This window comes from Lipophrys pholis, assembly GCF_963383615.2.
Source record: "Lipophrys pholis genome assembly, chromosome: 6".
In the NCBI taxonomy this organism is placed as follows: Eukaryota; Metazoa; Chordata; class Actinopteri; order Blenniiformes; family Blenniidae; genus Lipophrys; species Lipophrys pholis.
Window position 1 is genome coordinate 23,339,194 of NC_137629.1, and position 27,581 is coordinate 23,366,774.

The following is a 27,581-nucleotide window of genomic DNA, read 5'->3' on the forward strand; positions in this document are numbered from 1 at the left end:
GAGGAGGATCCAGAGAGCTGCAGGGCTTCTTGAGGGGCTTCCACTGTCAATCTGTCCGGCAGACAATAAACACAACGGCACGGTTTGTATCAGCGTTGGGTTTGCCGCTTGAATCCCACATGACAGTTGTGACCACTTGTAGTCACGGGAGAGAAGATCAATAATCTCTCAAACATGAAATGGGGGGGAAAGAATAACACCAGTTGCCAGATTAATGATAAAATATTACTGTTTATTATTCAAGTGGAAGCATGTTTTGATGTAGGATCATCTACATGGATTAAAATTTAAATTTCAGATAGCTGAGGTGGGGTGCACAGTGCTGTAGTGGTTAGGGTTCCCACTACTCTGAGACGATCCCCAGTTTGAGAGTGGTTCGAGGTATTCCGATGTTCAGAGCTTGTCTTCAGGTGTTCAGGTGAGTTCTCCGCCTAAAAACATGCATTTGAGGAAAGTTTGCTCATGTTTGTGGTGTGACTGTGCTTATATGTTACTTTTGTTAGACATCCATTTATGCACGTTAACATGACTTTGCCGTGTTGTCACATGACCCCGAGACTTTGGAAAGGGCAAAAATGTGTCCACGCGTCCACTGAGGTCAGAAGAAAAAAAGCACCTGGCAGCTTTGGTATTTACAGAATAACCTATGTTTATTATTCGGTCTCAAACAAACTTACATCAACTATAAAACAGGCCATGCGAGGCCTCCGTTTTTCAATTATCCACAAAATACCATGGCAGCATTCTCAGGAAGTGTGCAGATCGCGTATAAACCATCCTCAGAAAACGAGGACATACTTTAACTGCGAGTCCTGTGAATCTCAGGAGCCGGACTGTGTTTTTGGTCAATCGAAAACGCCGTCGCAGCACTGTTAAAAACTCCAGCAGTAACTTTTCATTAGAAGACGCCCGTCAAACAAAGACTAAATGATATGATTCTGCAAAAAAAAAACAAAAAAAAACTTTCAAGTTGCTGCCTCTGTACGTGGCTCCAGTTGTGGTGAGAACCATCCATGATTTATTAGAGCGCCTGCCTTATTAATGTGAGTGTTACATTTACGTTTCCGATTGCGACACGCGAGCATTTCACCGGGGAGCTCTCCGGGCACTTTCAACGGTGCAAACATTCAAATTATGCTCCGATTTCTCTCTGATTAGACCGTCTACCAAATTGTAAATTTTTAGAACAAACGTCGGTAATCCACATTTCGACCCAGTGAAAGCAGCGGCGGAATGAATTCAAACACGCCGCAAAAAAAAAAAACCCAGCCTCACACAACCCGGACTTCTGCCTCCCATTACAGAATACGTTGTAACATGTACACAGCGTTAATATATAAAAAGCAAACTATAAGTTCAATGCATTTTGTGAATAATTTAACAAATTAAATTAATCCAAATGTTCACGTCGGCTTCAAGGCGAATGCAAGTCGTTACATGTATTCTCGTCTGTTTCCAGCGAATTGGAAGATGTCAATAAACCTGATGTCAGAAAATGAGGAGGAGGGGGCAACCATGTTGACTAACAGATGTCTTACACACACGTATGTGATATACAAGGTCTCTTATGCTTTGATTCAGCGGAGACAACTGGCGTAGAAGCTCCATCTCTGGACACCAGCCAGTGCTAAACACACTTGCTCCCTGTTCTGCTCCTCCTCCGTCAGTTTGGCGAGCACTGGCCTTTATTCACATGGAGAGGAGGAGGAGGAGAGATGGTCACATGCGTGGGGGAGGTTCGGCTGGAGTGGGAGTTGGTAGAAAGAGGAGGCGCCCCCCCCCCCCCCCCCCCCCCCTCCTTTCTCCGGGTCCGCACAGACCAGGGATTCCAGTGTAGGCCATCTGTGAGGGATGAAGAAACAGGAGGTGGCGGCTTCTCTCAACAGGAGCAGTTCCCACAGCCCTTCACACTGTTGAGGATCTCTTCCTGTAGTTTTTTCCGCTCCTCCTCTTTTTGAGACAGCCTCTCGGCCGGCGGCTCAGGTGGGGTCTTGCTATTGAGGATTTTGCTGTTTTGAGCTTTCCACAGGTCGCCGTACAGGCTGCCCGGCGTGCTGAGGAGGGCTTCGTGGCTGCCTCGCTCTGCCACTTTACCCTGAGAGAAACGGGGGCGAGAAACGGGGAATGAGGAAAGGAAATAAAATAAAAGCTTCACAGGCAGAGAAATGAGGGGTTTCGAGCGCCTGCGTCCTATAGTTAGCATATCTCCATGACACAACACTGACCACACTCTCTGCGGAGAGTCAGCGCTCCCCTCGAATCCCTGCCGCCTCCCCAACAACTGTTGCATTCCTCTCGCAAGAAACACAAACTCGCAGACACGCACACACTTATCCACAAACGGCAAACACACACCCCTCCCACACAGTCGAACACAAACGAAGCCACCCCTTCCCCCACCTCCCATGAGCATGCAGAGGTGTTGGCATCATCTTTAGTGCGCCCAAGATGAGCATGTGACTGCTTCCGCTCGTTATTTTAATGAGCACCCCAGGCAGTCCTCTGCTAGTGACACCGGCAAACGCCATGGCGACATCACACGCAAACATGCCTCCTCGCCACGACCCTCTGATCCCTGCCATCTGACGGTGGAAACACGGAACGACGCGCTCAAGTCGCCACAGTTCAAAGAAGCCCCTTCTCATGTTATCCTCTCCGACTCGAGCACTGGAGGGAAATGTCACTTCACCTGTGTTACTTTTTTGTATTAACTCTTACATTGCAGATAATATCTGACCCCACCGCATCTCTTCTGCGCTTCGCAGTGTGAACAAGCCCACCGCGTTAGTCTGCGGCATTTCTCGAGTATTCCTGCCGAAGCCGCACACGCAGCAGCAACGCAGAGGAATTGGTTTGAAACAATGGACTCTGTGCGCGGCGCACTCTTACTCAGGCTGTGTTTACACTTGGCAGATTTAGCTCGACTAAATGGAATTGCAGTGCGACTGCTCCGTTAGTGCCGTTCATTTGTGGAAGTGTGAATGCTGCCATCTGAACCCTGGTGCTCACTAAACAAAGCGGTCCAAGCGCTGCTGCTGAAGGGTTCTCAGTCTGCCTTAGAACCATCTCTGACGCAGCACAGAGCAAAAAAAATAAAAAAAAGCGTCTGAACCAACCAAACACGGCGTGGTTTCAGACATATGAACTGCCGTCTCGTCAAGATGTTGTCGTATGATGTTGCGCATGCAACCATTATAAATGATGGTGGGTTCCCACCAATGAAAAGCTACGTTCTGTCACATGATTCTAGTCATAAAACCATTGATTGTTTACATGTTTTGAACCCATAATCGAATGGGTTGTTTCATGCTGCAGGTAGCTGCATGTAGATGTGGACACAGACTGAGACATGTCTTACCATGATCTCCTCAAAAAAAAAAAGAAGCTCATTTTAATGGCGATCACCATGGAAGGACATGTTTAGCCCTGGATAAGGCCTCATCAGTGTCTGGGAAGCTGGCCCATACATTATTAGTCACCGAGACAAACAAGACACGCCATCTGACCAAAACAGCCAGTCAAGTCTGACTGCTTTAATGAGCCCTTATGGAGAAAATAATACTTTCACTTCTACCCACAGAGTCCTGTTGTTGAAGTTAATGAGAAAAGCTAAACAAAGCATGTGTTTATCACATACGTTCAAGAAAGGTAACCAGAAATAAATGAGTGCTGCGACGCGCGGACACTCGCTAAATTCTTGTTCTTGGCAGTGCGCCGGAGGTTGCACAGAGCGCAGGTCGCTCTCCTTCCCTTCAAGGCAAAACCCTTTAATTGGACGGGTAATTAACACGGTGCACGTTTATACTCAAGACACTCTGAACTGTCGCATAATTTGCTTTTCATGCCACTGAGATAACAACTGTAAATGTTAATCGGTAAAAGTAGAAGATCAAGTAAAAAAAAAAAAAGAAAAAAAAAAAGAGGATGAGTTCTCACCTCATTGAGCACTATAATCTCGTCCGCGTCGACTATTGTGGAAAGCCTGTGGGCGATGAACACCGATGTCCTGTCCTCCACCATCGCCTTCATTGAACTGAGGATGTTCTGCAAGTCCATAAAGACAAATAACTTTACCACTCTGTAAAGCTTTACAAAGATGAAGCCCTAATCCAAAGAAAAATAGTCGCTAGTTTGCAATGAAGTTGGTGTAGAAAGAAAAAAAAAGAAAAAGTGCATGAATGACAGGATATATATGAAATCTACTCCCAAAGTTTCATTTGAAAGAGAAGCTAAGTCAACAAAAAGTTGCTTGGCAACATCCACCTTTATATGCTCCCCCCCTCCTCTTGTGTTTACATATGATAATTTAAAAACAGCATTGTGGTGAGAAGCAACAGAAAATCTCAATTAACAACTGCATCTCGGGCCCCACTGTTTTAGCAGAAGTTCAGAGCCGTCGTTGCTGAACTTTCTCATTAAATGTAACATTTACAAAGACTGTGTGGTTTAAGCTAAGCTGGGGATTAAGTAGGAGAAAACAGTTGCAGGTGGCAAGGGAGAAGAAGGGGGTGGTGTGTGTGTGTGTGTGTGTGTGTGTCACAGCAGGTACGTGACGCCAATTATTATGTACCGTCAGCAGGTGACGGAGTGGGCGTCGGTTGCGTCTGCACGCACGTTTAGCGAAACAGAGTGCCGCTGGGCATTTTTGCGGGTATTCTATACCCGCCCGCCCGCCCGCCCGCGTCTCGTCAGGGAGCTCGCTCGTGTTGGTGACCCGTCAGACTCACCTCTTCGGTGATGGAGTCCAGGGACGACGTGGCTTCGTCGTACAGCAGGACGGGCGGATTCTTCAGGATTGCGCGGGCGATGGCGACTCGCTGTTTCTCCCCTCCTGAAAGCGAAGAAACGGACGTCACGGAGAGCAAGCCGAAGCCGAAGGGGTTCCGGCCCGGCTCCTCTCATCGTGTAATTACCTTCCGTGGAGGGCTGAGACAACGCCAATGCTACAGGCTGCAGTCTGGTAAAACAGACTTTCATTTAATTGTGAGGGGGGGGTAAAAAAAAGTAAATAAAAAAATCAGCAGGACTGAAAGATTTCTCCTACTGTGTCTGTCTCGGCCTTTATTACATATGAGCCGTGTGTGGCCTCTTGAAAGTAAGCGGCGTTCAGCGAGTGTAAATATTGCTGGCAGTGGAGGACAGCAATGAAGGAAGTTTGGAGCCTGAGCGCCCAGACTGCACCCCTCCCCCCAACCCCTCCCTGATCAGCACCCCCCCACCCCCCCCCCCCCCCCCCCCCCACCCCATCTCCTCCTCTCACACACTCACTGGCAGCTGTCACGTACGGCAGCAGTGAAATTAATGAGAAGTTAGTCATGTCTTTATTTTGTCCGTTCTCTCACTCACTCCACACAGGGAAATCTGTGCTGCCAGTAATTGCGTCTTGACTGTTGAGCGGAGCTGCTCGCACACTGTGTGTTTACGTGGGTTAAATGAGTTGCCGAGTGATGCTAGGAGCCGAATACTACACAGCCTTGTGTAGATCAAATGAGGGCGACTTTAACTGTAAGGCAATATGCCATTAAACCCGTTCACACTCTGCATGGAGGAAGACGATTAAAATAAGGGCCGGTGCAGCAGGTGGAGATTAATCACATTACTACAAATCTTTTCAAATGTCACGTTTATGGAAAAAAAAAATTGGAATTTAATATTAAAGGTGCACGCTCTATTCTTACAAAACAACATCGGTGTACAGGTGTTTCTGTCACGAGCTGCTCTAAACGAACATGAGCAAATCTTTGCATTTCTCTTTTGTGTCCTCCCTCATTACAACCACGAAGATCTTCTCGGCCTCTCGACCTCGAAACGGCCGGCTTCACTAATGACCTGTAGACCTTCAAATGCGAGCAAAGACTAAATCATTTACTAATTTACAAAAACGTTCAGGAAGAAGTTTTAATTACCGTTATCGATTTGAAAGGGCTATTTGTTTTTAATATTAGAGCCACTGTTTTGATTTTGGCGACAGACGTACGCAGTACAGGTGATATTTAAATACAACGGAAAAGTAAAATTGATTAGTCATACAAAAAAAATGGCCTTATTTCTTAAAATGTAATTATTTTGTACATGTGACACCTAAATATTATTGTTGATATAATGTGACTATCTTAAATTAAATGTTTTTGACTTCTTTTTTTTTTTAACAAAGCCTATTTATCACAATTTAATAGATACTTGAAACTTAATTCATATCTTATGAGTGTGCACAATTCACTATTGAATAATACTCTAGTTCTTGAGCTGCATCCCTACATTACGCTGTTGTTATTTTCATTAGAGTCACACTTTAACGACTCCATCCCTACAATAAAGAGCAATTCATTCGTGCCTGAATTTTATGTGTTGAATTAGCAGCCGGTTACTGAGAAGAGTGTGACAAAACACACAGCTCTTTTAGGGGGAGACTCTATTCAAACAATCAGCATAACGGTGAAGCAAACCTGACAGCTTGAGGCCCCGCTCCCCAACCTGGGTGTCATAGCCATGGGGCATCCTGAGGATAGCGTCATGGATGCCTGCTAGACGCGCCACTTGGTAAACCTCCTCCGGTGTCGCGTTGATGTTGCCGTACTGCAGGTTGTAATAAATGGTGTTGTGGAACAGAACGGCATCCTAACAACAACAAGGTTCAGGGAGAGAGAGGGAGAGAGAGGGGGAGAGAGAGAGAGAGAGAGAAAAGAGGCTTCAGAGAATGTTTTTTATTGCGGCAAAGACAGAAAAAGAGGACTGCAGATAGTGAGCACGAGGATACGAGGGAGACGGAGAACCAACGCAAATGACTAAAATATGTTCATGTACCATCTGTTCAGATCAGCCTCTGAGCTCACTGCAGTAAAAACCTGACTGAATTCAGCTTATTTACGGCGCTTTCGTTAACTGTTAATGTTACTTTGTTCTATGCTGCCCCCTTGTTGCGGATTATCACAACAATAATGCTCAAATACATTCACAACTTAAAGACAGTGGCATATGGACAATAAACTCTAGTTTAAAAAAAAAAAGAGAAAAATCCAACACTTGGATGGAATTTGTCCTATTTGATTGGATTCTATTGTGTCTGTGCGTCTCGAACCTGAGGTACAACGCCCAAAATCCTCCTGAGGCTGTCGAGGCTGACTTCTCGGATGTTCTGCCCCCCGATGTAGATGTTCCCCCGCTGGGGCTCATAGAAGCGGAACAACAGCCGCACAATGGTGCTCTTCCTGCAACGAGACGTGGAACCAATCGTCAGCATCATTATGCCTGCGAGCTGCACCCCCCCCCCCCCCCCACAGTCTGCAGATCAAATCTCACGATAACGCCGCACGTGCCGATGAGATGACGCACAAACACCTCGCTGATCGGCTTGAGCTTCAGTACACTTGTGTGAGGGGTGACCTACCCTGACCCGCTGCCGCCGACGACAGCCACCTTCTTCCCGGCAGGCACTTCGAAGGACACTCCGTTCAGGATTTTCTGGCCCTCCAGGTATTCAAAGTAGACGTCCTCGAAGCGGATGGTGGCGTCCTGCGGTGCGATGTTTAAGGCTGGCGCCAGATCCTTCTCCTGGAACAAGACATGAGAGGGAGTTGAGACAGACAAAATGGAAAGAGAACAGCCAGTGGCGGCGAAGGCCCGGCGTGATGCAACATTACTCCAACACCTTGTAAAGAGGCATAATGCTGGAGAATGGAGGCTGCACAGGCCGCAGAGAAAACACAGACATTCACAGCAAACTGGAGAGGTCGCTTCAAGAGACCGCCTGAATCTTCACACGCTGCCCTTCATGGTGCTTGAAGGAGCAATAGGCGTGAAAACTTTCAGTACATACCGAGCGCCATAGTGTTGAGATACAGCCAAGGTTAGCGGCGAATAAAACACTTAATTCTTAGTCTGAGAGTAAAAGCCTGCGCTGTTCTATTTCTATAATACCTAATAGCAACATAATCACCCACAATCCACCTCAGTCAATTAATACAAATAACTCGCAGTCCATTAGTATAAACAGATGATAATTTCAACCCCCCCCCCCCCCCCCAACATGGTGAAAAGCCAAAATAATTTATGTTTTATTTTGTGTCGCAATTTCAAGTGAGGAGGAGTTTTAAATTATTTTACATCTACATAATAGGCCCGCGTGCTTCACAAAAAAGGATTCAGACGGTAATGGCCTCCTGGGCAGTGCCATCCCACAGGGACTCACAATGAAGAGGAATATTACTGATGAGTGGATAAATAACTGGACAGATTCATTCCTCCTCCTGTAATTGCGGGCTGGCGATGGGAACGACCTTCACATTGTGAGGCGGCAGGCGCACATTTGCAGGCGCACATTTGCACCTAAGTGCATTTCGCTAACCCGGAACGCGTCGTTGGGGGTGAACAATTACTGAAACTGCACGAAAAGTCGCACAAGAACAAATGTTTCATTTTAAAGAAATGAAGAACCCATTGAATATCTTAATATCTGGAGGTTTACCCTTAGAGATTTTAAAATAACATTTAAAAAAAAACAAAAGGCTTGAAATATTCAATTTTAAGTGTTTTACAAATAAATACAAAACTTTCGATTTTATACATCGGTGACATTAGTGAAGTTTCCAGTTTGCTATGTTTTCGTTTTGTTTTGTAGACGACACAAATCTCCTCTGTTCAGGACACCGTGCAAAAACATGAGCTGAAAATATTGAAGTTGGAATGGTGAAACTCAAAAACTGGTTTGATGTAAAGAAGTTATTTTTAGATCTGAAAAAGAAACTAAATGTATGTTTTTCTGCTTCTGGTAAGAAAAGATGAAGTTGCATTATCCACTGATGGAGTTAAGATTCAGAAGGAATCAGAGGTTAGATTTTTGGGAATCATATTAGATTAGATGACAGTTTGACGCATAATTCACACGTATCGTACGTTTAAAAAAAAAAAAAAAAGGGTAAAAGAATATTTTCTATCTTGGACCAAGTTAAATAAAACAATAAGAATGTTGTATTGTTCACTCATGTTCCCTTACTTGTGTTATTGCAGAAGTGTGGGGTAACACACATAAGAGCAATATAATGCCTCCGTTCATACTGCAAAAGAAAAGATCAATTCGAGTCATCTACACAGTTTAATTCAGTTTGTTTGTTAAATCAAGGCTTTTAAAACTTACAGAAATAATACTGCTAATCTTGCTCAAAGCCAAAAACTGAATTTCACACGCAAAACTTCTTTGTGTTCACTTCAGAAAACGACAATCACAGAAGGTAAATTCGATTTTAAGCACCAAGTTGTGCAGACTAATTTTGAAACAAATGTTTGTATCAGCTGTTGGTGTGCAAATCTGAAATTCCCTATTACAGGATTTAAAAAGTTGTGCAACTTTGCCGGAAAAATAAACTAATGCAGAAAACTTTGTTATGGACTGACAATTAAAACTGGATCAACGGTTTCCGAGACTGTAAATATGAACGGCATAGGCTTTTGTTTGTTTGTTTTGTTGTTCTATAATCACTGTGTGGAAGGTGTAGGCTTCTGGATTTATATATATATATATTTTTTTTATTATTATTATTTCAAAATGTCTTCTGGCCCATTACCTTCTAATCATAGAGGTGTTTACATGATACTTTAGGGTGCAGTGTTGTACAATTTTTGCTTTCATGAAAGGAACAAAAGTGAATAAATGACATTTTAAAAAATGAAATATGTAAGATTTGTTGTTGAAATTATGGAAAAAAGCAACTTAAAAAAAAAAAAAAAAAAAAAAACTTGATAAGGCTTTCAGTGACTCAGAAAATTCATTATTTTGTAAAACCTGAATTGTAAATCACTGTAAATCCCCCAAAAATGGAAAGGAAAAAAAAAAAAAGAGATTATCATGATGATTATTATTATTATTGTTCCTCCATTTTTCTGCATTAGACACATTAAAGTGACTAGAGACAGTCGAGCAGCATCCGACGACATTCGAGATGTCATCGCATTGTGCCAGACGGTGGCACAATATGGAGAAGCACACTTATCTGCCAACAAAAACAACAGTAAAAAGCCACGCAGAACAGATCCCTAAGTTCAGTGTAAAACATTGGAGGACACTACATTGTAATGTGTCCAGGCAAGACTTCCTCTTGTGTTTCGCCACATTTCTGGACAAGAACACACCCACAAAAATGTCGCATTATCAGCCACAGTGCCTCATTTCAGAGCAACAATAATGACCCTGGAGGTTTAGTCACAATGTTAGTGAAATCCAAAGGCAAACGAAATCAAACTTTAGATGAAAACTAAGGCATTTGCAGCTAATTTAGTGATGCTGTGATTTACATGACTCATGCTTGGCGGCAAAATATGATCTGTCTTCCAGTTATAGTCACGTCTCAAAATGTGTTAAAAATAAATAAAATAAAAAAATACAAATTACAAGATTTCGACCACACCAGTCCCAAAAAGACCAGCTAAATACTTAATGAGGTCATAATGATGTTAAGAAAAATACACCTTCATAAGTCCAAATCTTCAATAAAAAAAAGGAAAAAAAAGTCATCAGTAGTCACAGTTGTGCAGGAGTTCCGTCATCTTTTAACACTAATACATAAGTGAAGCGATGCACACCGAGTGTCAACAGGCGAGGAAGCACCTGAGTCACATAATTACAACGTTCGACTCCAACCTATCATTTTTTACAGCACATGTGGGAATGTCAGCCATGCAGCCAGCGGAATAACACAGCCTGGTGTTAAAATCTTTCACCGCTCGCTCAGTTATACGCTCCCGAGTTACTACCTCCGGAGGAAAGACGTGGGTACGAGGCCCGGCTCGTCTTTGCCCTCAGTTTTTAGATCTGCGCCACGTACGTGCAACCTTCAGGTACAGGAGTTACCTTGATCTTCGTGTCGACACTGAGCAGGGTGAAAAGTGTGTTCATATCGATGAGGGCCTGCCTGGTCTCTCTGTACACCGTGCCCAGGAAGTTGAGAGGGAGGGAGAGCTGGAACAGCAGGCCGTTCACCATCACCAGGTCACCTACGGTCATCGTACCTGCATAGTGACGACAGAGCAATTTAAAGCAGATATCACATAATCTGGCTCGATTGTATCGTGTAAGTATCTCTGGCTGCAAGATTTAAAAAAAACAAAAAAAAAAACCATTAGCACTCAAACCATTTCTTTTTTTCTTTCAAGTTGGCACAGCAGACAAAGTGTCTCCACCCCCTGTGATTTCATTTTCTGCATCAAGGCTATTTTATTTCTTATTCATGCCACTTTTTCATGCTCGCTGTGCTTTGTTCTCATTTATTTTCTATTATCCAGTTCAGTCAGGGTTTTACTTGTCGGTTTCATCTGTCCATTTCATTTCCATTTGATATTTTGTAGGCTTTCCCTTTTCTTTTTTTAATTGTGTCACCCCCCCCCACCCCCAAAATGTGGAGTTGGCACAAATCCCAGGCATGAAGAATCCCATTCTGATCAGGTGAGGTTACTGTTCCCATTCAGATTAGTACCAGTGACAGCAGTGGATGTTGTAATAGTTCTCCAATGCCACCTTACAGCTTTTCTTTTTCCTGGATGTAATGAAGGACTCCCCCACGTTTAGTCCATTTTAAGATGGTGAACACAGGTCGGCTTTAGATTCTTTTTTTCTATTTTGCTATACTTCCTCTTGTGTGTCACAATGTGACATGTCAAAAAAGAGTTTCAATGACTCTTACAAACAGCTCTGCTACAGTCATCTAGAAAACCTTTGACTGCCATCATTTCAAGTCAGGATTCTTCGACATTGGAGGCGAAAGGAGAGCAGCATTGATCGGAGCTCACACCTCACTACACCCCAACACTTCAAGATAAGAACTGGAAATCTCTTATTCACCTGCTGAGATCCCTTTGCTGGCCAACACCATGATAGCGGTGAGGCCGACGCTGAAGATGACACTTTGGCCAAAGTTGAGCATGGCGAGGGTGGACGTGGTTTTTAAAGAAGAGGACTCGTAGATCTTCAGGAACGCATCATACCTTTCAGCTTCATATTTCTCATTGTTGAAGTACTGCGAGTGAAAGGAGAGATATGAGGGAAGAGACAGGAGCAGGGGGACGGGGTCACGGAGACAACGAAAAGATTCACAAAAGGAAAGAAAGTGTAAGTTGAGCGAGGAAGAGGGAGAGACACAAATATGGTTAAGGGTAAAGGTTAAGGAAGCACGGAGAGCAGTGTCAGGCAGATAGACACTTTAGTGCTGCTTGCCTCAAGGCTGCATTTGTTCTCAGTGACCGCTCTGGGCACAGTCTGGGTCTCAGTTGGCCTCTAAAGCACTTTTTCATGTCTATGTATTTTCATCTGCTCCCAAATGATTCTAAAGGATGTGGAGGGCGATAGAACAAAATCCAGAGGCTGCTTTGCTGAGCGAGCTGCGGATATGAAGCTTTGGCAGAGCATCTCCACCGTGGCAAAAACAACAGCTACAAATATTAGGCAGTCGCTCCTGGAAGGGAAGGCGAAGCATCGCTAGCAAGTTAAACAAGAACTGCTGCAGAGTATTCATCAGTAGTGTCATTGCCCTGCGTATTTACATCTTGAGCAGCTTCCACAGACACCTACATTACCAACAGAGAGCAGCCCTCTTAAGTGTTACGCCACACAAGCGGCACTAATTCAGATTAAGACATGCAGCTTTTAGACAAAAACAAACCACACACACAAAAAAAAAAAAAGAGAAAAGCTTCATGAATCAGCCACAAGCACATCTCTCACACATCTCTTAAACAGCGTCTGAAACAACAACAATCCTCTTCAACTATGCTGCCAATTACCTAATATTGTTACTGTACTGCTGTTTGTTTAGTTTGCAATATTGTTTTTCTACTCTGGTTAAGTGGGCGATTTTCCTCGCTAGCTAACGGCACTGGAGCTGTGCGGCTACAGGCATGCCATTTATTTGCATATAAGGAAATGCAGTAAATGAGAGCGTGTCAGAGAGAGGAAGGGGAAAGAGAGAGGGGGAGAGAGAGAGAGAGAGAGAGAGAGAGAGAGAGAGAGAAAGTGGCACATGGAGGACAAACCGAAGCAGTGCACAGCACCGTGCTCAGGTTCTCATCCAGCCCTTTGTGAAAGTGGAACGGATTTCTGAGTGGGCGGAGATCTAATTACATATGCACACTCACAGCTCAGAGTGATGCTAAATCTGGCCGCATTGACACAGATGACACAAAATAACACGGAACAAAACGTTAAGAAAAACAGGACACAAAATAATACAGGGGAGAAAATAACATGGTAACCAGGAGATATTTCGAATGGCACAACAAAACACCCAACCAAAAACTTGAGAGAGCTCAGTACACAGAGTAATATAATTACAAAGAGGTTATCTCGAGAAAGCCGTAAAACTGTAAAGAAAACAAAATGCCGATAAAAGATAACAGCGGCTGTTAGATGAGTAAAAAGTAATATTTACACACCGGCACTTCTCTGCCATCAGTCGTCTTAGACTGAACTATAAACCACTCCGGCCCTGCGCTGACATTTCTATTGAAAATACTCTCTCCAATGACGGGAACCTTTCAGTCCAAAACTATAATTGAAACACAATTTAGGTCATTGGCTAAAGCTGGAAAATAGTCCTGAGTGTCCAGCGATAAATGTCTCTTTGTTTGTGGTGACTGGAATGACATTTACAAAAAAGGGGCTGGAAAATTTCACACTGAGAGAAGAAGAGCGTCGCGGACAATAAGACTGAGGGAGAGAGGGACAAAGAGACAACTCTGCTGGAAAACACAGCCAGTTATGAGAAGATTCATTAACCATCTAAATAATAATGACAAAATGCTGCTGATGCTTGTGATTTACTGAAGTATTTTCAATATTTACATTTATAAATATAATCCCTGTTGAGTAAATGTGCAGTTTTACATTTCTATGTATGAAAAACATTGTGCAAAATTACAGTTTCAATAGTTGTCCCTGAATAATCTCAAAGAGGATATGAACATGTGTTTTCCCCTCTCAATACTGTGAGATTGTACTACAACAGATTTTTGAGTCGAGAAGATTAAATCATTCTGGCGATAGATAAATAAATTACTAAAATTGTTATCTATGACTTTAATGGTTGGCTCGGTGTGACACAATGTATTGAGCTTTTTATCTCAAAACAACAATGACTGAAAGACGATCAATAACATCGAATTATTGTTCCTCCTACATTGATTGAGGTCGAGACCCCCGGGTTCAGGGGTTTGACTGTCACTCATTTCACAGTCAGGCAACAGGTAAACCTCCCAACAACTCAGAGGAGAAACATTATTAGTCTATTTAATTACTTTGTGATTGTGACTTGAATCGTGGCGCATAGACCAAATCAATAATTAATATCTTTATAAATGCTGAATTCCTTCATAAGGACAAAAGGTTGGGAATCCTCCTCCAGTGGTCTTATCAAGTGTGAAGCTGCTCGACAAGAACTTCGGGGATGCCAGAGAATTTTAGTCGTGACTTGCTTTGACAACCATACATTTCACTGCTCTCACTCAGGAGATATTTACACCGATTTAACAGTCAAGGATTTGACTGATTTAACAGTTTTATGTCGTGAGAAACAGAGAGAGAGAGAGATTAAAAGACAAACTCTTGACAATGGCAATGATGCCAGTAAAGAATGTGAACGCGTCAATATTTGTTCATGTTAGTGCGCCTGGCTTAAGTGTACAGATCAACAATGACTCGAGGGAAGGACAACGAGGAGGGGCCAGTGCGTGTGTGTGTGTGTGTGTGTGTGTGTGTGTGTGTGTGTGTGTGTGTGTGTGTGTGTGTGTGTGTGTGTGTGTGTGTGTGTGTGTGTGTGTGTGTGTGTGTGTGTGTGTGTGTGTGTGTGTGTGTGTGTGTGTGTGTGTGTACACACGTGCGATTGTGCTCAGGGTTGAAACTCACCTTAACGGTCTCATAGTTGAGCAGCGAATCGATGGCTGCATTGCCTGCTTCGTTGTCTGCTTTGTTCATTTCTATTCGGAAACGAGTCCTGTGTGCAGACACACACATGCAGAGTGACACTGGGATTATTATTATTACAGGATTCAGGTTAAATGTGACTGCTGGTCAAAAGGAAAACCCAAACGCTTCCCTTAGGTTTTTCTAATGGAGTGATCTGTCCAGCAGATAGAGAAGAAGAAGCATCTCCCTCTTACCTCCACTGAGTGATGAGAATCGTGAACAGGGTGTATGTTGACAGGGTGCCCAAGGCCACTGCTGCAAACTGCCCACCACACTTATAATACTGCAGGAGAGAAGAGTACTGTGAGAACAATGCGTCTTTTCACAGCCTGTAACTCGGGTGGTCGGTCTGTTTAGGGCAGATTCTACATTAAGCAGCTGCAAAGCTTTGGTATTCATCACCGACCCTAATGGGTCCTGTGTTCATACTAAGAGTTCACAGGAAATCATGTTCCACTTAGCATGGACATGAGACAAAATCAGCTGAATTAATTTCCAGACGATCTACTGTGAAGAGTATCAAGGTGGTGGAAGGTGCTGAAGTGACATCAAGGCAAAAACGACACGGACTAAACGGGAGCAATGTTTCAAGTAATGGGAAAATCATAAAGATTGTGATTACGTGCAACTTTGTCTTGATAAGAAGGTGGAACTCACCAAAATGCAACCAACGAGGCCCATTTCAAAGATAGTGGGTCCCAGATTGAAGATGAGAGCACTGAGGACAAAGGAAATGCCCCGCGTGCCGCGGTCGATGGCCTTGGACAGCGCTCCAGTCTGTCGACTGAGGTGAAAGCCCAGATCCAGGTTGTGCAAGTGAAGGAAAACGTTCTTGGCGATGCGCCGGATGGAGCTTTGGGCCACTTTGCCGAACACGGTGTTCCTCAGCTCATTGAAGAGGGCTGCGCAAGCCCGCGAGGCACCATCTGGACCAACAGAGGGGAAAAAGAGTGTTAGGACACCTCCTGTGAAATACAGGGAGTTTTAAACGACAGCGGCTGCTCAGTGATAATCTGATGTCATCCAAAATACAGAAACCTGCTATTAAGCAAAAAACAAAACAAGAATCTGATCCGGAACCTTTTTTTCTATTCTATTAGATGGAAAAGCAGCATATTGAGGCAGCTGGGACTGGGCAGGTTTTAGGACAGGTCTTATACATCATCTCGAGTCTGCAGGCCCCGCAGTGCTCCAGCAGCAGCCTCCACTCTGTAATTACAGAGCAGGATGCCGTCTGAAGCGTCACCGCTATGGCGGCCAGTGCAACGCAGACTGAAAGATGGGAGGGTCTCTGAGTGAGCACCAAAGTGACGAGCGTGTTTGAGAATAACGGGGTGAAGGCAAAGACAGAGAGGAAGCTCTAATGAACGAGCGACGGAGAAATATGACTGATGTCAATGAGCCAGCTTTAATTCCTGCAGTCTTAAACTTTCTCTTCAAGGTGAAGGTGTTGGGAAGCAATATTGCTAAAAGGTCTTTCAAAAGGCAGAAACAGCAATATTGCACCAATCTCACACAAAATAAAAACAACAACATGTGACCTTTCAACTCAAATTGCTACACAAGCCCATCTGATAGCATGACCGTCGCAAATTGATGTTGGCCTGTGTTTGAATGACGCGTGGCCTTCCTATGGCGATTTGGCCGACTAGTGCGAGTACACAACTCATCTGCCGAGACTAAAGAGAGGGCAATAATCGCCGTGTCTGCCGGTCGTCATGGGGCCATAATGTGGCGTTAAATAGGAATGCTCATCTAATGAACAATGTGTCCACATCTGACAAGGTAGCAGAGCAGTATGCAACCTTTTCAACCAAATTATACTGGTCATTGGAAGCTCAAAGTACCGGACCCAGGGTGTCACAGAGACAGGTTAAAAAAGATAAAAATATTCCTCTTCAGCATCTGTTATATCTTTTTTTTTTTTCTTTTTCTGTCAGCTTAATTCACACCGTCTGGGGTCGTGGTCATATGGTCCAATGATTAACCATGAAGCATGAGAGTGCAGGTCCAAGAGGGCTCTTTATAGTAAGTGGCTTCGTGGTGAAGTGTTCATCGAATGCAAGATAAGAACAGTCAAGACTGAAGATGAACAGAGTTTTCAGTTTCACATGTTCAGTGTATCGAGTTCGTATTGGCACTGCTCGAAGAAAACTAAATCAGCAAGACTTTTAAGAATAAATAAATCCACTTGGTCCTGGTGTAAACGTATACACTCAGGAAATGTTATCTGTTTCAATGTTTTATCACAGACTATATTCTTGGGAGCAGTTTCTGCAAAATTTATAGCAGTTACTGGCTACTGACGTTTCTGTGAATAAAAAAAATCACAATAAATTATCTTTATATATTGCTACTACAAATCTGTGAATTCATACATACTGAAAACAAACAATAAAACTAAGTCAAAACCAAGTTTATAATTACAAGCTTGTAATTTGAAAGTAGGTCTTTCATTTTTTAAATAAGGGGGGGGCTGAGCAGACTGGAAACTAGCTTAAATCAGAACTGTTTGCAGAATATTAAGCAAATTGGTTTTGTGTGGCACAATTCTAATGAAAAGAAGAAACCCGCGCTGCAGATCGATCCGTTATATGGGAGATTGACGTTAACATTGGCCCATGATGGATAGTATTGGCGTTTGGTTTATCAGAGTGCAGTAATCAGATACACTTCTGTGCAGTACTACAAACTAAATGAGGTGAACATGTCTCCTCACCAGGACATGCAGCAGTGTTTATGAATGGTGTTTTGTTAGTTGGTGAGATGGAAGCACTAATCAGAAGAGAAGTTCACTCTCACATCTCACCCTTGACCTATTGTACTCACAGGCCCATTTGGATAAAAGGAGGATAAAAAAGAAAGTAATCTCGATAAATGTAGAGTAAGAAACATATGTGGCCTCTGTACAATCTCAAAAAAGATCCAGTCTCTTAGAAAAGGACATTAGTGATATCTTTCTCAGTGCTTTAGAAATACATCCACCTCAGTTTGCCTTGGGAGCTTACAGGTATCATACTGAAGAAGCGTCAGGACCCCAGGAGAGGGTCGTGAGGATTAACTTAAGTGAATTCGGACGCAGAGCAAAAGCTCATAATGTAAATAATGTGAGGGAGATGGGGAGGTTGCGCAGCAGCATTGATATGAATGTGGTGGGAAAGGTCAGTCTGTAGATAATAGGCAGTCCCACGGTCCTCTCTGATGAGCACGGCACCTGCCAGGGCAACACAAGTCTGGGACTTACAGCCAATCAGCATGGCCGTTGCCATGGTTGCCACGGTGCTTGGCGCGTCATTCAGGTTCAGCATGTGTCCCGACATCTGGTTAAGCTCGTCCACTGCATACTTAAACATGAAGGGCACCATCACATTGGTGATCTGGGAAGACAGAGAGGGAGGGAGGGAGGAAACATTCAGAGAAACCATTTCTAACAGCCCATCACACAGACATGTGCTTGATCGAGTCCACTTCTGTTTTTCTCACCCCCAGTGGTACTTCTCCATATATGTATAGCCCACATGCTTTAGCAATTGAATTTCCTTTATAACATGTTCCATCCAGGTGCATTGAATGATGTGTATGCGAGGTAAGCAGTGAAAACGTGCACACGTGTACGTGCACTCATGTTGACTTGCTGTGCTGATGCTGGTGAGGAGGCTGGTGCTTCCTGCTAATGGAATTGAAATGGTTATTAGGGCTAATTAAAAGCACAGGGACAGCTGTGTGACTCAGGCTGGGCGGTCCACTGCACATTAGGGCAGACAGAACACAGCAAAGCATTTTCATTTGAAAACCATTTCATTTGAACCTCTCCACCCCTAACAGAGCGCAGGGTTACTTTATGTTCCCTCACTCTGCCAAATGCTACATGATCCAATTTCGGTGGGGGAAATAGCAGCAATGACTATGTAAAAACAGAGCATCAAATAAATCCTCACTGTAAAAGAACACCTAATGATGCACCATTTATACTGGAAACGCTGCATCTCCAGGGTTCTTGCTTGATACACTTGGGGTATTATACTCAGACAATGGAAGTCCTCGGAGTCCCTCAAGGAAAAACAATATCTGCCACTTTGCTACCAAGACAACAGAACATGACACAAAAATAGCCCGAGCCCGTTATCACAGACCTAAAACATGTCCTCGATTTTACCTCCAATACGTGATAAGGTCGAACGCGCTCTTTTAATCCATGATCTGCCAACATTGGAGATTAAATCGACACTGTCAATCTGTACCTGGCAATATGTCTTCCCTAATGGAGATGCTGTGTCAAGCAGCAGAGAAGCTGCTTCAGGCCACAAAGAATTAGCTGAAGCCATAGTATGACATGCCGACGGGGAGAAAGAAAAAGAGCTTCATTTTTAAGGCCAACAAAAACAAGAGCTGGCATGTAATAATTTATCTGAAATGAAAATGTCACTGATAATGTGGCTCGCAGAGGTGCGATGCACTGTTAACCGCATAATTATGCAGCTGATTTAAAAATTGCATCCACGCGGTCGGTGGCTTCAGTTCAAACAGACAAACTTCAGAAATCGAGGTTAACTCCAGCCAAGCGGGAAAATAGGGAGAGAAGATTGGATTGCATGTACGCCTTCTCTCCTCCTGAGCACACACACTAGAGGGAGCCATGCTGGGCGGCAGCAGGACAGGCTTATTTGGGAACTGTGAATTTGTGATTGTTTTCCAGGGTGTAAATTAAAAGACCCTCAACAAAGGCTAAGGCAGTGCGTCACACACTGATTGATGGATGCAATTAATTATCGAAAAACTGGTAACAGTTTTAAATTCACGTGGGCGCCTTACAAAGTTCGATCGGAAGGGAAAGAGGAACCCGAAGCAAAGCGCGGTTCTCAAAAATCGTCAGGCCTTCAGGATAAAATCCTTTGTCACCAAGTCACCACCAAATTGCACCTTGTAAAAGCTGCATCCTGTGATTCAGCCGAACATTTCCCTCAAGTGATAAATATCACAGCATGTTCATGAATGTAAAAAAAAAAAAAAAAGAAAAAAAGAAAAAAAAGCTGCAGGTTTCAAAAGAAAAGCCATGAGAAGTGGCCCCCGGTCCTCTTCAGATTTCAGAGGGTCTTTTTATTTGACGCCTTGAAATTTGTGTTTGGTGGATTATTTATTTGTTGTGACAATCACATCTTGGTAGGGCTGACCGGCGTTACACGTACATGCGATACTCGATGTTTATTATTTCAATAACTATGATTTATGATCAATTCAAACACTTAAGTTTGTGTCTTGGTGCATAGGAAGAGTGCTTCCAAATAACAGAAACTCTTTCTCCATAAGTCCATCAAAAAAAGGTTTTATGACGTAATTGGAATTAATCGCACTTTTCATTTATATTTAGAATTCTCTCATTTTGTGTCTGTTGAGCAGAAATTCACAGAACATGGAAACATAATTTATCATGGGTCAGTTAGTCTTTTGCGTTCCGTATATTGCCCATGTTGATATTGCCAGAATCATACATTTGCAATCTATTATGCAGCAATACTTCTTGGGAATAAATACTATAAACTAGAATTTTTTTGACAATGTCACACTTGTTAAGAAGATGCATTTGTGGGTTGAACAGCAGAGCTGAGCATTGAGGTTGCCCAGCTAAAGTATTGGAAACCTTCCTGTCATCTCAGACTGGAGATCGCTGCTGTACCCAGGCCAATGTGGATTACATTCCCAGAAGTGTGTGTCTCATTTTTCATTTACTGGCTCTATTATAATTTAATCATTTAACCAATATCACATTTGCAGATCACAAATGTACTTTTTTTTTTTTTTTTAATTGCCTGGCCAGTAAACCACTGCCTGCTTCAATTAAATTGAAACTAGAAAACTAACCGTGGTTGTACTAAAATAATTGTTTTTTTTAGATACGTTTTTGACCCAACAATGTTTCATGCAAATAAGGAAGGGACAAAACTGTCACTGAACAAATATAAAACACTCTTCCAATTCAAAGACAATAAATTCGTAGCTTGAGGGGGTATGTACCCGCTCCTTGGTGGTGGCTGGGTACATATAAACCACGATCCTGAATCTGTACTTGCTTAAAACAAGAGTTAAATCTCAGCCAAAAACTTTCAATACGCTATATGGTTAAGAGAAGTTGCCTTCATATAAATTACATTGTAATTAGGTGCTGTAAATAATAAGAATAATACATTTACTTTGGAGGCGCCTTTCAGGTCACGTTACAGAGAATAAGCGCATAAAATATCAAGACATCAAAAGATCATAAAAAACAAACAGATGTTCTGTAGAGACTACACAATACCCGAAATATAGCATGCATCAGTTGAAAGTACAGTAAATATTTAATGATATAACTGACATTACTGCAAAAGGAAGGCCCAATGCCTTGTAATTCTGCAAATTATATTATTTACATGTTCAATTCTGAGGTTAATTTCCCCACAAAAATAATGGAGTGATGTGATGCTGTGTGAGCAGCCAAAGCTCAGTTGTTGTACTTCAAAGCACAAACAGAACCCATGAGCTTGTTTTTTTTTTGTTAAATATCAGTCCCAATTCACAATCGGCAGTGCCAAACAGCAGGGCCATGTTGCTGGAGAACAACGGAAGTGGAGGTGATGTTTGCCTAAGCAAGCAGTGCACCATTGATCTGTGAGATGTTTTAACTAAACGCGTGATTCTGCCGTCTTCTCTGATTCGAGCATGTGATCAGGAAACTTGTGACGACTCGAACTGGAAATAATGAGCCACTGGACGTCCACACACTGTTGATTTAAAGGGGCATTATGTTCAATTCAAATCATGCCTCGTGAACAAAAACACTGTCATGACGCAACACTCCCATATTACCGACAACAGTTTTGCTTTTGTTTTGTGGACATAGGCCGTAAACCTGCTCACCACATTGGAGTGAAATTTAGACTTCTCACAATTGCCTTTAAAATGACTTCGGGACTGTCGTTTTATCACATTTTTGTCACATTATTAATTAAAGTGATATTGATTTAAAATGGCATACTGTCACAAAAAGGTATATTCCATCCTAAAAATCACAAAGTTGAAAATTTTTCTCAAAGCATCAATCCTCAAAGTAACAATATTTGTATATTATATGAAACAGGAGTCTAAAAGTACTTAGAGAGAATGTGCTGTGTGAACTTAAGGCAGAAAACTAAACAAAAGACAAATATGAAGCAGCGACTGCAGCGCCTCTCAGCATCAGATAGATAAAAATATACCCGGTGGTGAGACGTGCCTCGGTGAAACTTTTATTTTTAGCACGTATACAATGGGTTGAATTAGCTTGACATTTGAAAGAAAGAAAGAAAGGAGGAGTGACGATTGAAAGTAATGAAAAAGTATTGCCTGAAAACAAAACAAATACCTTGGCTCCAGCAAGTAATCCCAGAGAGATGGCAACACGCGCCCGCAGGTCTGGTCTGTCTTTTGGCCACACGTATGACAACATTGCAGACAGGATTTTGGCTGAATTCACTTCCTTCAGCTGTGAAGAGGAAACAACAACAAAGTTTCTCTGTCTGTTGGTTTTATGGACCAGGCTGTTGTGCAAAATGAGATGTGTCGTAACAATATTTCTTTAGAACGTTTACTTTCTAACCGGCCTTGCATTAACTCAGAATAGCCGTCCACATGCATTTTGCATTTATTGTGACGATCAACAGTAACCTAAAGATGGCTCTCTGGGCACGCACAAAGAACATCAAATGTCAACGCCAGTCCCTCTGGGATCTGGCGGCGGCGACGACAGCACAGTCTCCAGGTGGACTTGGGGATCCAGTTTGACACTACAACTCCCATGAGACACCTGGGCTGTCATCCCAGCTGAGGCTGAGAGCCCACTGGTGCCAAAATGGCTGTTTACCCACACTCCAGCACACATCTGCCACAGGGACTCTCTGCAGGCCAAAGAATATGCAGTAATTCCTCTAATCCACTCAATATGGCGGCACGGTGTTACCGCGCTGCTGTATGGCAGCACCTCCAAAACAAATTACGGTGAAACAGTGCCCAACACCTGCTTTTAATCAAATACAATCAGGCAGTGTGTGACAGGCAAGATTAACATTAACACTTTTGTCGCACGAGTGAAGGTCATATAATGAATGCATTGTTTTCATACAGTTGAATAAAAACACTTTTTCAGATGAATTACTAGAGAATAAAAAAAAAAGCTTTCCTATATCCAGACTGAATAAAGGCAGTGTGAAGTGGGAGAACTTTTGTGTATTTACATACATAGGTGTACGTATGCATGTATGTAAACTCGCTTCAGAGTAGATGGGGGTGTGTTTCAGATTGGATTGGAACCGAACGTATTTAATGTGATATTCTCTCCCGTCAGGCCGAGCTGTCGTCTGACGTTGGGAGTGAGGAAACACTGCACAGCTGTATAGTTATTTCATCTGGATATGGTGAAGGCCTGCAAGGGCAGGACAAATCATCGGAACATCAACACCACTTCACCAGAAGAGAAAGAGTTTGAAGTGAAAACTATTACAAATATGTTTTTGACAACTGTATGACACAGATCAAGAGATAACGGAACAACAATTTTGAAGAGACAAAATAAAAACTATGATTTTTTTTTCCCCCCCAGGGGAATGAGGTTTCTACCACATCCGTGAAAAAATTTAATCGAAGAATCTAAAGAAAATAGCTTCATGAATCAGCCCTCAAATATCGTTTAAAGAACAAAAATAAAAAGGTTAAAGTGCAAAAAGCAACAGTGACCTTGACATCAAGGCTAAAAGAAAAGAAAAGAAAAAAAAAGACAATCACAAAAAGCTTAACATTTAAATTATATTGACAATCACCAACAATTGCAAACAAACACAATAATTGCATTTTAATGTATGCGTGTCCTTTCAATGAGTAAAGATTAAAAAGCACAGAACTACTTCTCACCACATTTTTGGGATCTGCACTCAGGCCTCCTCCTGCATTTCCGTGCCAACATCTCCGTTTGTCGATCACCTGCAAATTCTGAAACAACATCCCATTTGGTTACTGTTTAATTCTGATACAGAGACTGATTTACAATCGCTTGTCAAACACACTTACTCTCGCTGCTTCCAAAATCTGACGACTGTTTGCGCTGCTGTTTGAGCTCCATGTTGCTGTTCGGAGATGTGGAGGGGAACTTAGCTGAAACAGAAGACAGTCGTCGTCATCACTTTTTTCAATAATATTTTAACATTAAGAATTATAGCAACCAAATATCAAACTGTAGACCAGGTGGATTACAAATTCATTTAAAACCAATAAAGAGGCCCTGCTCCGGCCTGTCCTTCCCAACAGCCCAGGTGAACAGAGAGCTGAGGAGGCTAAAGGTCAGGAAGGCAACCGGTCCGGATGGCATCAGCTCCAGACTCCTCAGAACCTGTGCAGACCAGCTCTGTGGGGTCACGGGGCACATGTTCAACCTGAGCCTTCAACTGGGGAGAGTACCACAGCTCTGGAAGACGACCTGTGTGGTACCGGTGCCGAAGACCTCCCGCCCCAAGGACTTCAACCACTTCAGGCCGGTGGCGCTGACATCACACCTGATGAAGCCCTTGGAGAGGTTGGTCCTTCTCCATCTGCGCCCCCTGGTGAGCTCATCGATGGACCAGCTGCAGTTCGCCTACCAGCCAGGCATCGGGGTGGAGGACGCCGTCCTCTACCTCATGGAGAGATCTCTCTCTCACCTGGAGAGGGCTGGGAGCACTGTGAGGATCATGTTCTATGATTTCTCCGGTGCTTTCAACACCATCCAGCCCACGCTTCTGGGGGACAAGCTGCAGCACACTGGAGTCGACCCGCACCTCACATCCTGGCTCCTGGACGACCTGACCAACCGGCCACAGTTTGTGAGGACACGGGACAATGTGTCTGACCTGGTCATCTGCAGTACGGGGCCTCCACAGGGGACGGTCCTGGCTCCCTTCCTCTTCACCCTCTACACTGCAGACTTCTCCCACAACACATCCACCTGTCACCTGCAGAAGTTCTCTGACGACTCCGCCATCGGAGGACCTTTTATGACTCAGTGGTAGCATCAGTCATTTTCTATGGCGTGGTCTGCTGGAGCAGCAGCACTACGGCTGCAGACAGGAACAAACTGGTAAGGAAGGCCAGCTCTGTCCTGGGTTGCCCCCTGGACCCTGTGGAGGTGATGGGAGACAGGAGGATGTTGAAGAAGCTTTCATCCCTGATGGAGACCGTCTCCCACCCCCGACATGGTACCGTCACATCACTGGGCAGCTCCTTCAGTGACAGGCTTCTCCACCTGCGGTGTCTGAAGGAGAGATACCGCCGGTCCTTCCTCCCTGTTGCAGTCAGACTCTTCAACCAAGCCTGCTCCCAGTAGACCACTGACACACCACAACCGGACAATATCACTCCACTCCAACTGTGCAATAAGTGGTGCAATAACAATAATAACCTATAAAAACGTATTTACTATGTGCAATGCATCCACCCCCATATTCTGTACATGTCCACACTTATAGGCACCGTGTGCATATTTTAATTATATTGTATTTTTATCTGCTCTTTTAGTTTCTGCTATGTGTGCTTCTCTCTCTTTACTATCCTGTTGTACCACTGCAAATTTCTCCACATGTGAGATAAATAAAGGATATCTTATCTTAGCTTTCCCCTCAATTCAAAAGTGACCCGGTCAGCGTGCAAAAGTCAAGTAAAGTTGGGTGACGTCCCGAGCAAACATATGCAAAAAGGAGCAGTTAATGTATGACTGAGTTCGTATGACTGACCTGAAAAGCTCACGTAAATTGTTTGACAGCTATCTTTTTTAAGAATTAGTTTTAAGCAATAAAACTAATTCACTTCACTTATAAAAGAAGTTAAGATACTGTGTTCACTAGTAATTCCATTGCCTGTGGCTTCATATTAACTTTTGAGACCTTGTGACAAAACTCAAATTGTGCAGTTACACTTTTTTGAAAACAATCAGCATGAATTGAGTGCTTGATGTTCCAAGATATACTGCAGGTGCGTAGTTGAGCTTATATTCAAAGTATGTGTTGTTATTCTTCTAAAACAAACAAATATACAAGTGTGTTATTCATGTTTGAGGTCAGATAGCAGACACCTTTTGAAAGCCTGCATCGATTTAATCATTCATTTTATCAGTGACGACTTCCACTTCGCAAAACCTTATGGGAACAACAACTTACGCTTTGGCACTTACAGCAGTGTTATAATTTAGAAATAGTTGTTTGCAAGCAGGTTGCATTTGGAGATTTTAGCTGTGTGGACGAGGAGTCCTCAAAGTGTGACATAATGCATCTCTCCTTAGAGAAAGCCAAAAACACACCAATTGCTCCTGTGAGACTGGCTGGTTGTGTGGGTGTGTTTAAGTGTTAAACACCAACGTGTGTTTGATTCGATTTTCTGTCACTCCGAAGTGGAGCAAACTACTACAGAAAGAGTCAGCTTCCACTTAAGAGCCTGTATACTGCAATTCATTTCATAATCACAGTCCTACACAGAAAAATACACTAAATCGTGACCTGTGCACACTGACAGCAAAAGAGCTGTGTTTCAATTATTCAGCTAAGCTTTCATTTGATTCCTGATGTGTTATAGACGCCATGAGAGTGTGGTCAGGCACAACCAGAGGGTCAATCTGATGTATGTGACACGGCTTATACTGACTGAATCACTAGACTATGTATTTCGTTGCATTTCAACAGCGAGCCTCCCTTCAAACTGGAATTCCCCCACGAAGTGAAACCTCCCACTTTAGGAACCTCTGAGATGACCTCTATTTTGACTTAGCAGCTTATTTGGCCCCTACAGATGTTACTCATGTTGATTCAAGTCACAAATGTGAAGCTCAAAGTTCAAAATAAGTTATAACATCCACAGAAAGCAGCTAAATGCCCTGGCAGTTCATGAACGTTTAATTACTGTTTACACTGTAAGAGGTGATTGTGTCATAATGTCAGTACTCGGTGTGTTTATGATCCAGACAGTTGAAGGAACCCGGGTGGGACAAACAAGTCTTATCTGACATGTTGGTCTGGAAACACGTGACTGAGACGCCTGAGGAAGCTACAATGCTAGCACACGACACTGACAACACACAGTTAAGGGTAAAGATAAAACTGTCGCGCGTGCCAACAGGTGTGTTCGTGTGAAGCAAAGGTAAACAAGGCGAAGAAATCACTTTAACGTGTGGTTCGAATTCACGTAAAAGTTTAAAGACGCCGGTGTTGTCAAACTTGAGTTGAGTTAGCCACTTTAGTTAGCCGTTGTTCAATAACAACCAGCCGCTGTGTGACAGCCAGAGTTCAGAGGAACGTGGCCCCCAACAGACCCCGGACACGTGTTCGTCTGATCCTGAGAGCTCCTCTGGAAGTTAGTTACAGACACTTTTCTCCTCTGCCCTTGCTCCGGAGTCTGTCACACCAAAAACACGGTGTCCTCTCCGACCCGCCGCCTCCTTCACTCACCACACACGCGGCCCTGCGTCGGCGCTCTGTCCCGTCTCCTGCGCAGCTTTTATTCCAGACGTGACAGGAGCTGCCTTGTCGGATAATCAGCGCCAATTTTCGTCTTTGGAAGTGAAAGCCGCATTTCAGCGGTCCCAACATCGGCGCCATGTTTGACGGTGGAG

The 27,581-nt window shown here is 43.4% G+C and overlaps 1 protein-coding gene across 1 annotated transcript; it reads right to left on the reverse strand.

The window, feature by feature from the left end:
- Nucleotides 1-206: 206 nt before the first annotated feature.
- Nucleotides 207-27,571, reverse strand: abcb7 (ATP-binding cassette, sub-family B (MDR/TAP), member 7). The gene is made up of 16 exons (XM_080465639.1): nucleotides 27,418-27,571; nucleotides 24,020-24,103; nucleotides 23,864-23,941; nucleotides 22,323-22,442; nucleotides 18,189-18,321; nucleotides 15,602-15,870; nucleotides 15,139-15,227; nucleotides 14,885-14,972; nucleotides 11,831-12,005; nucleotides 10,844-11,001; nucleotides 7,388-7,551; nucleotides 7,079-7,208; nucleotides 6,447-6,618; nucleotides 4,728-4,831; nucleotides 3,937-4,044; nucleotides 207-2,095 (listed from the first exon to the last, which is right to left on the reverse strand). Exons 1-16 carry the CDS (start codon nucleotides 27,565-27,567, stop codon nucleotides 1,880-1,882), a joined length of 2,238 nt encoding a protein of 745 aa, XP_080321765.1. The 5' UTR covers nucleotides 27,568-27,571; the 3' UTR covers nucleotides 207-1,879.
- Nucleotides 27,572-27,581: the final 10 nt, after the last annotated feature.

What these genes read in the sequence shown, in the direction of transcription:
- abcb7 (XM_080465639.1), bottom strand. Translation starts at nt 27,567, where the DNA reads ATGGCGCCGATGTTGGGACCGCTGAAATGCGGCTTTCACTTCCAAAGA. An exon ending in TTTTGGGCGTTGTACCTCAG is followed by an intron (nt 6,619 to 7,078) that starts GTTCGAGACGCA and finishes TGTTGTTGTTAG; the next exon opens with GATGCCGTTCTGTTCCACAA. An exon ending in AGATTATAGTGCTCAATGAG is followed by an intron (nt 2,096 to 3,936) that starts GTGAGAACTCAT and finishes CGTTTCTCTCAG; the next exon opens with GGTAAAGTGGCAGAGCGAGG.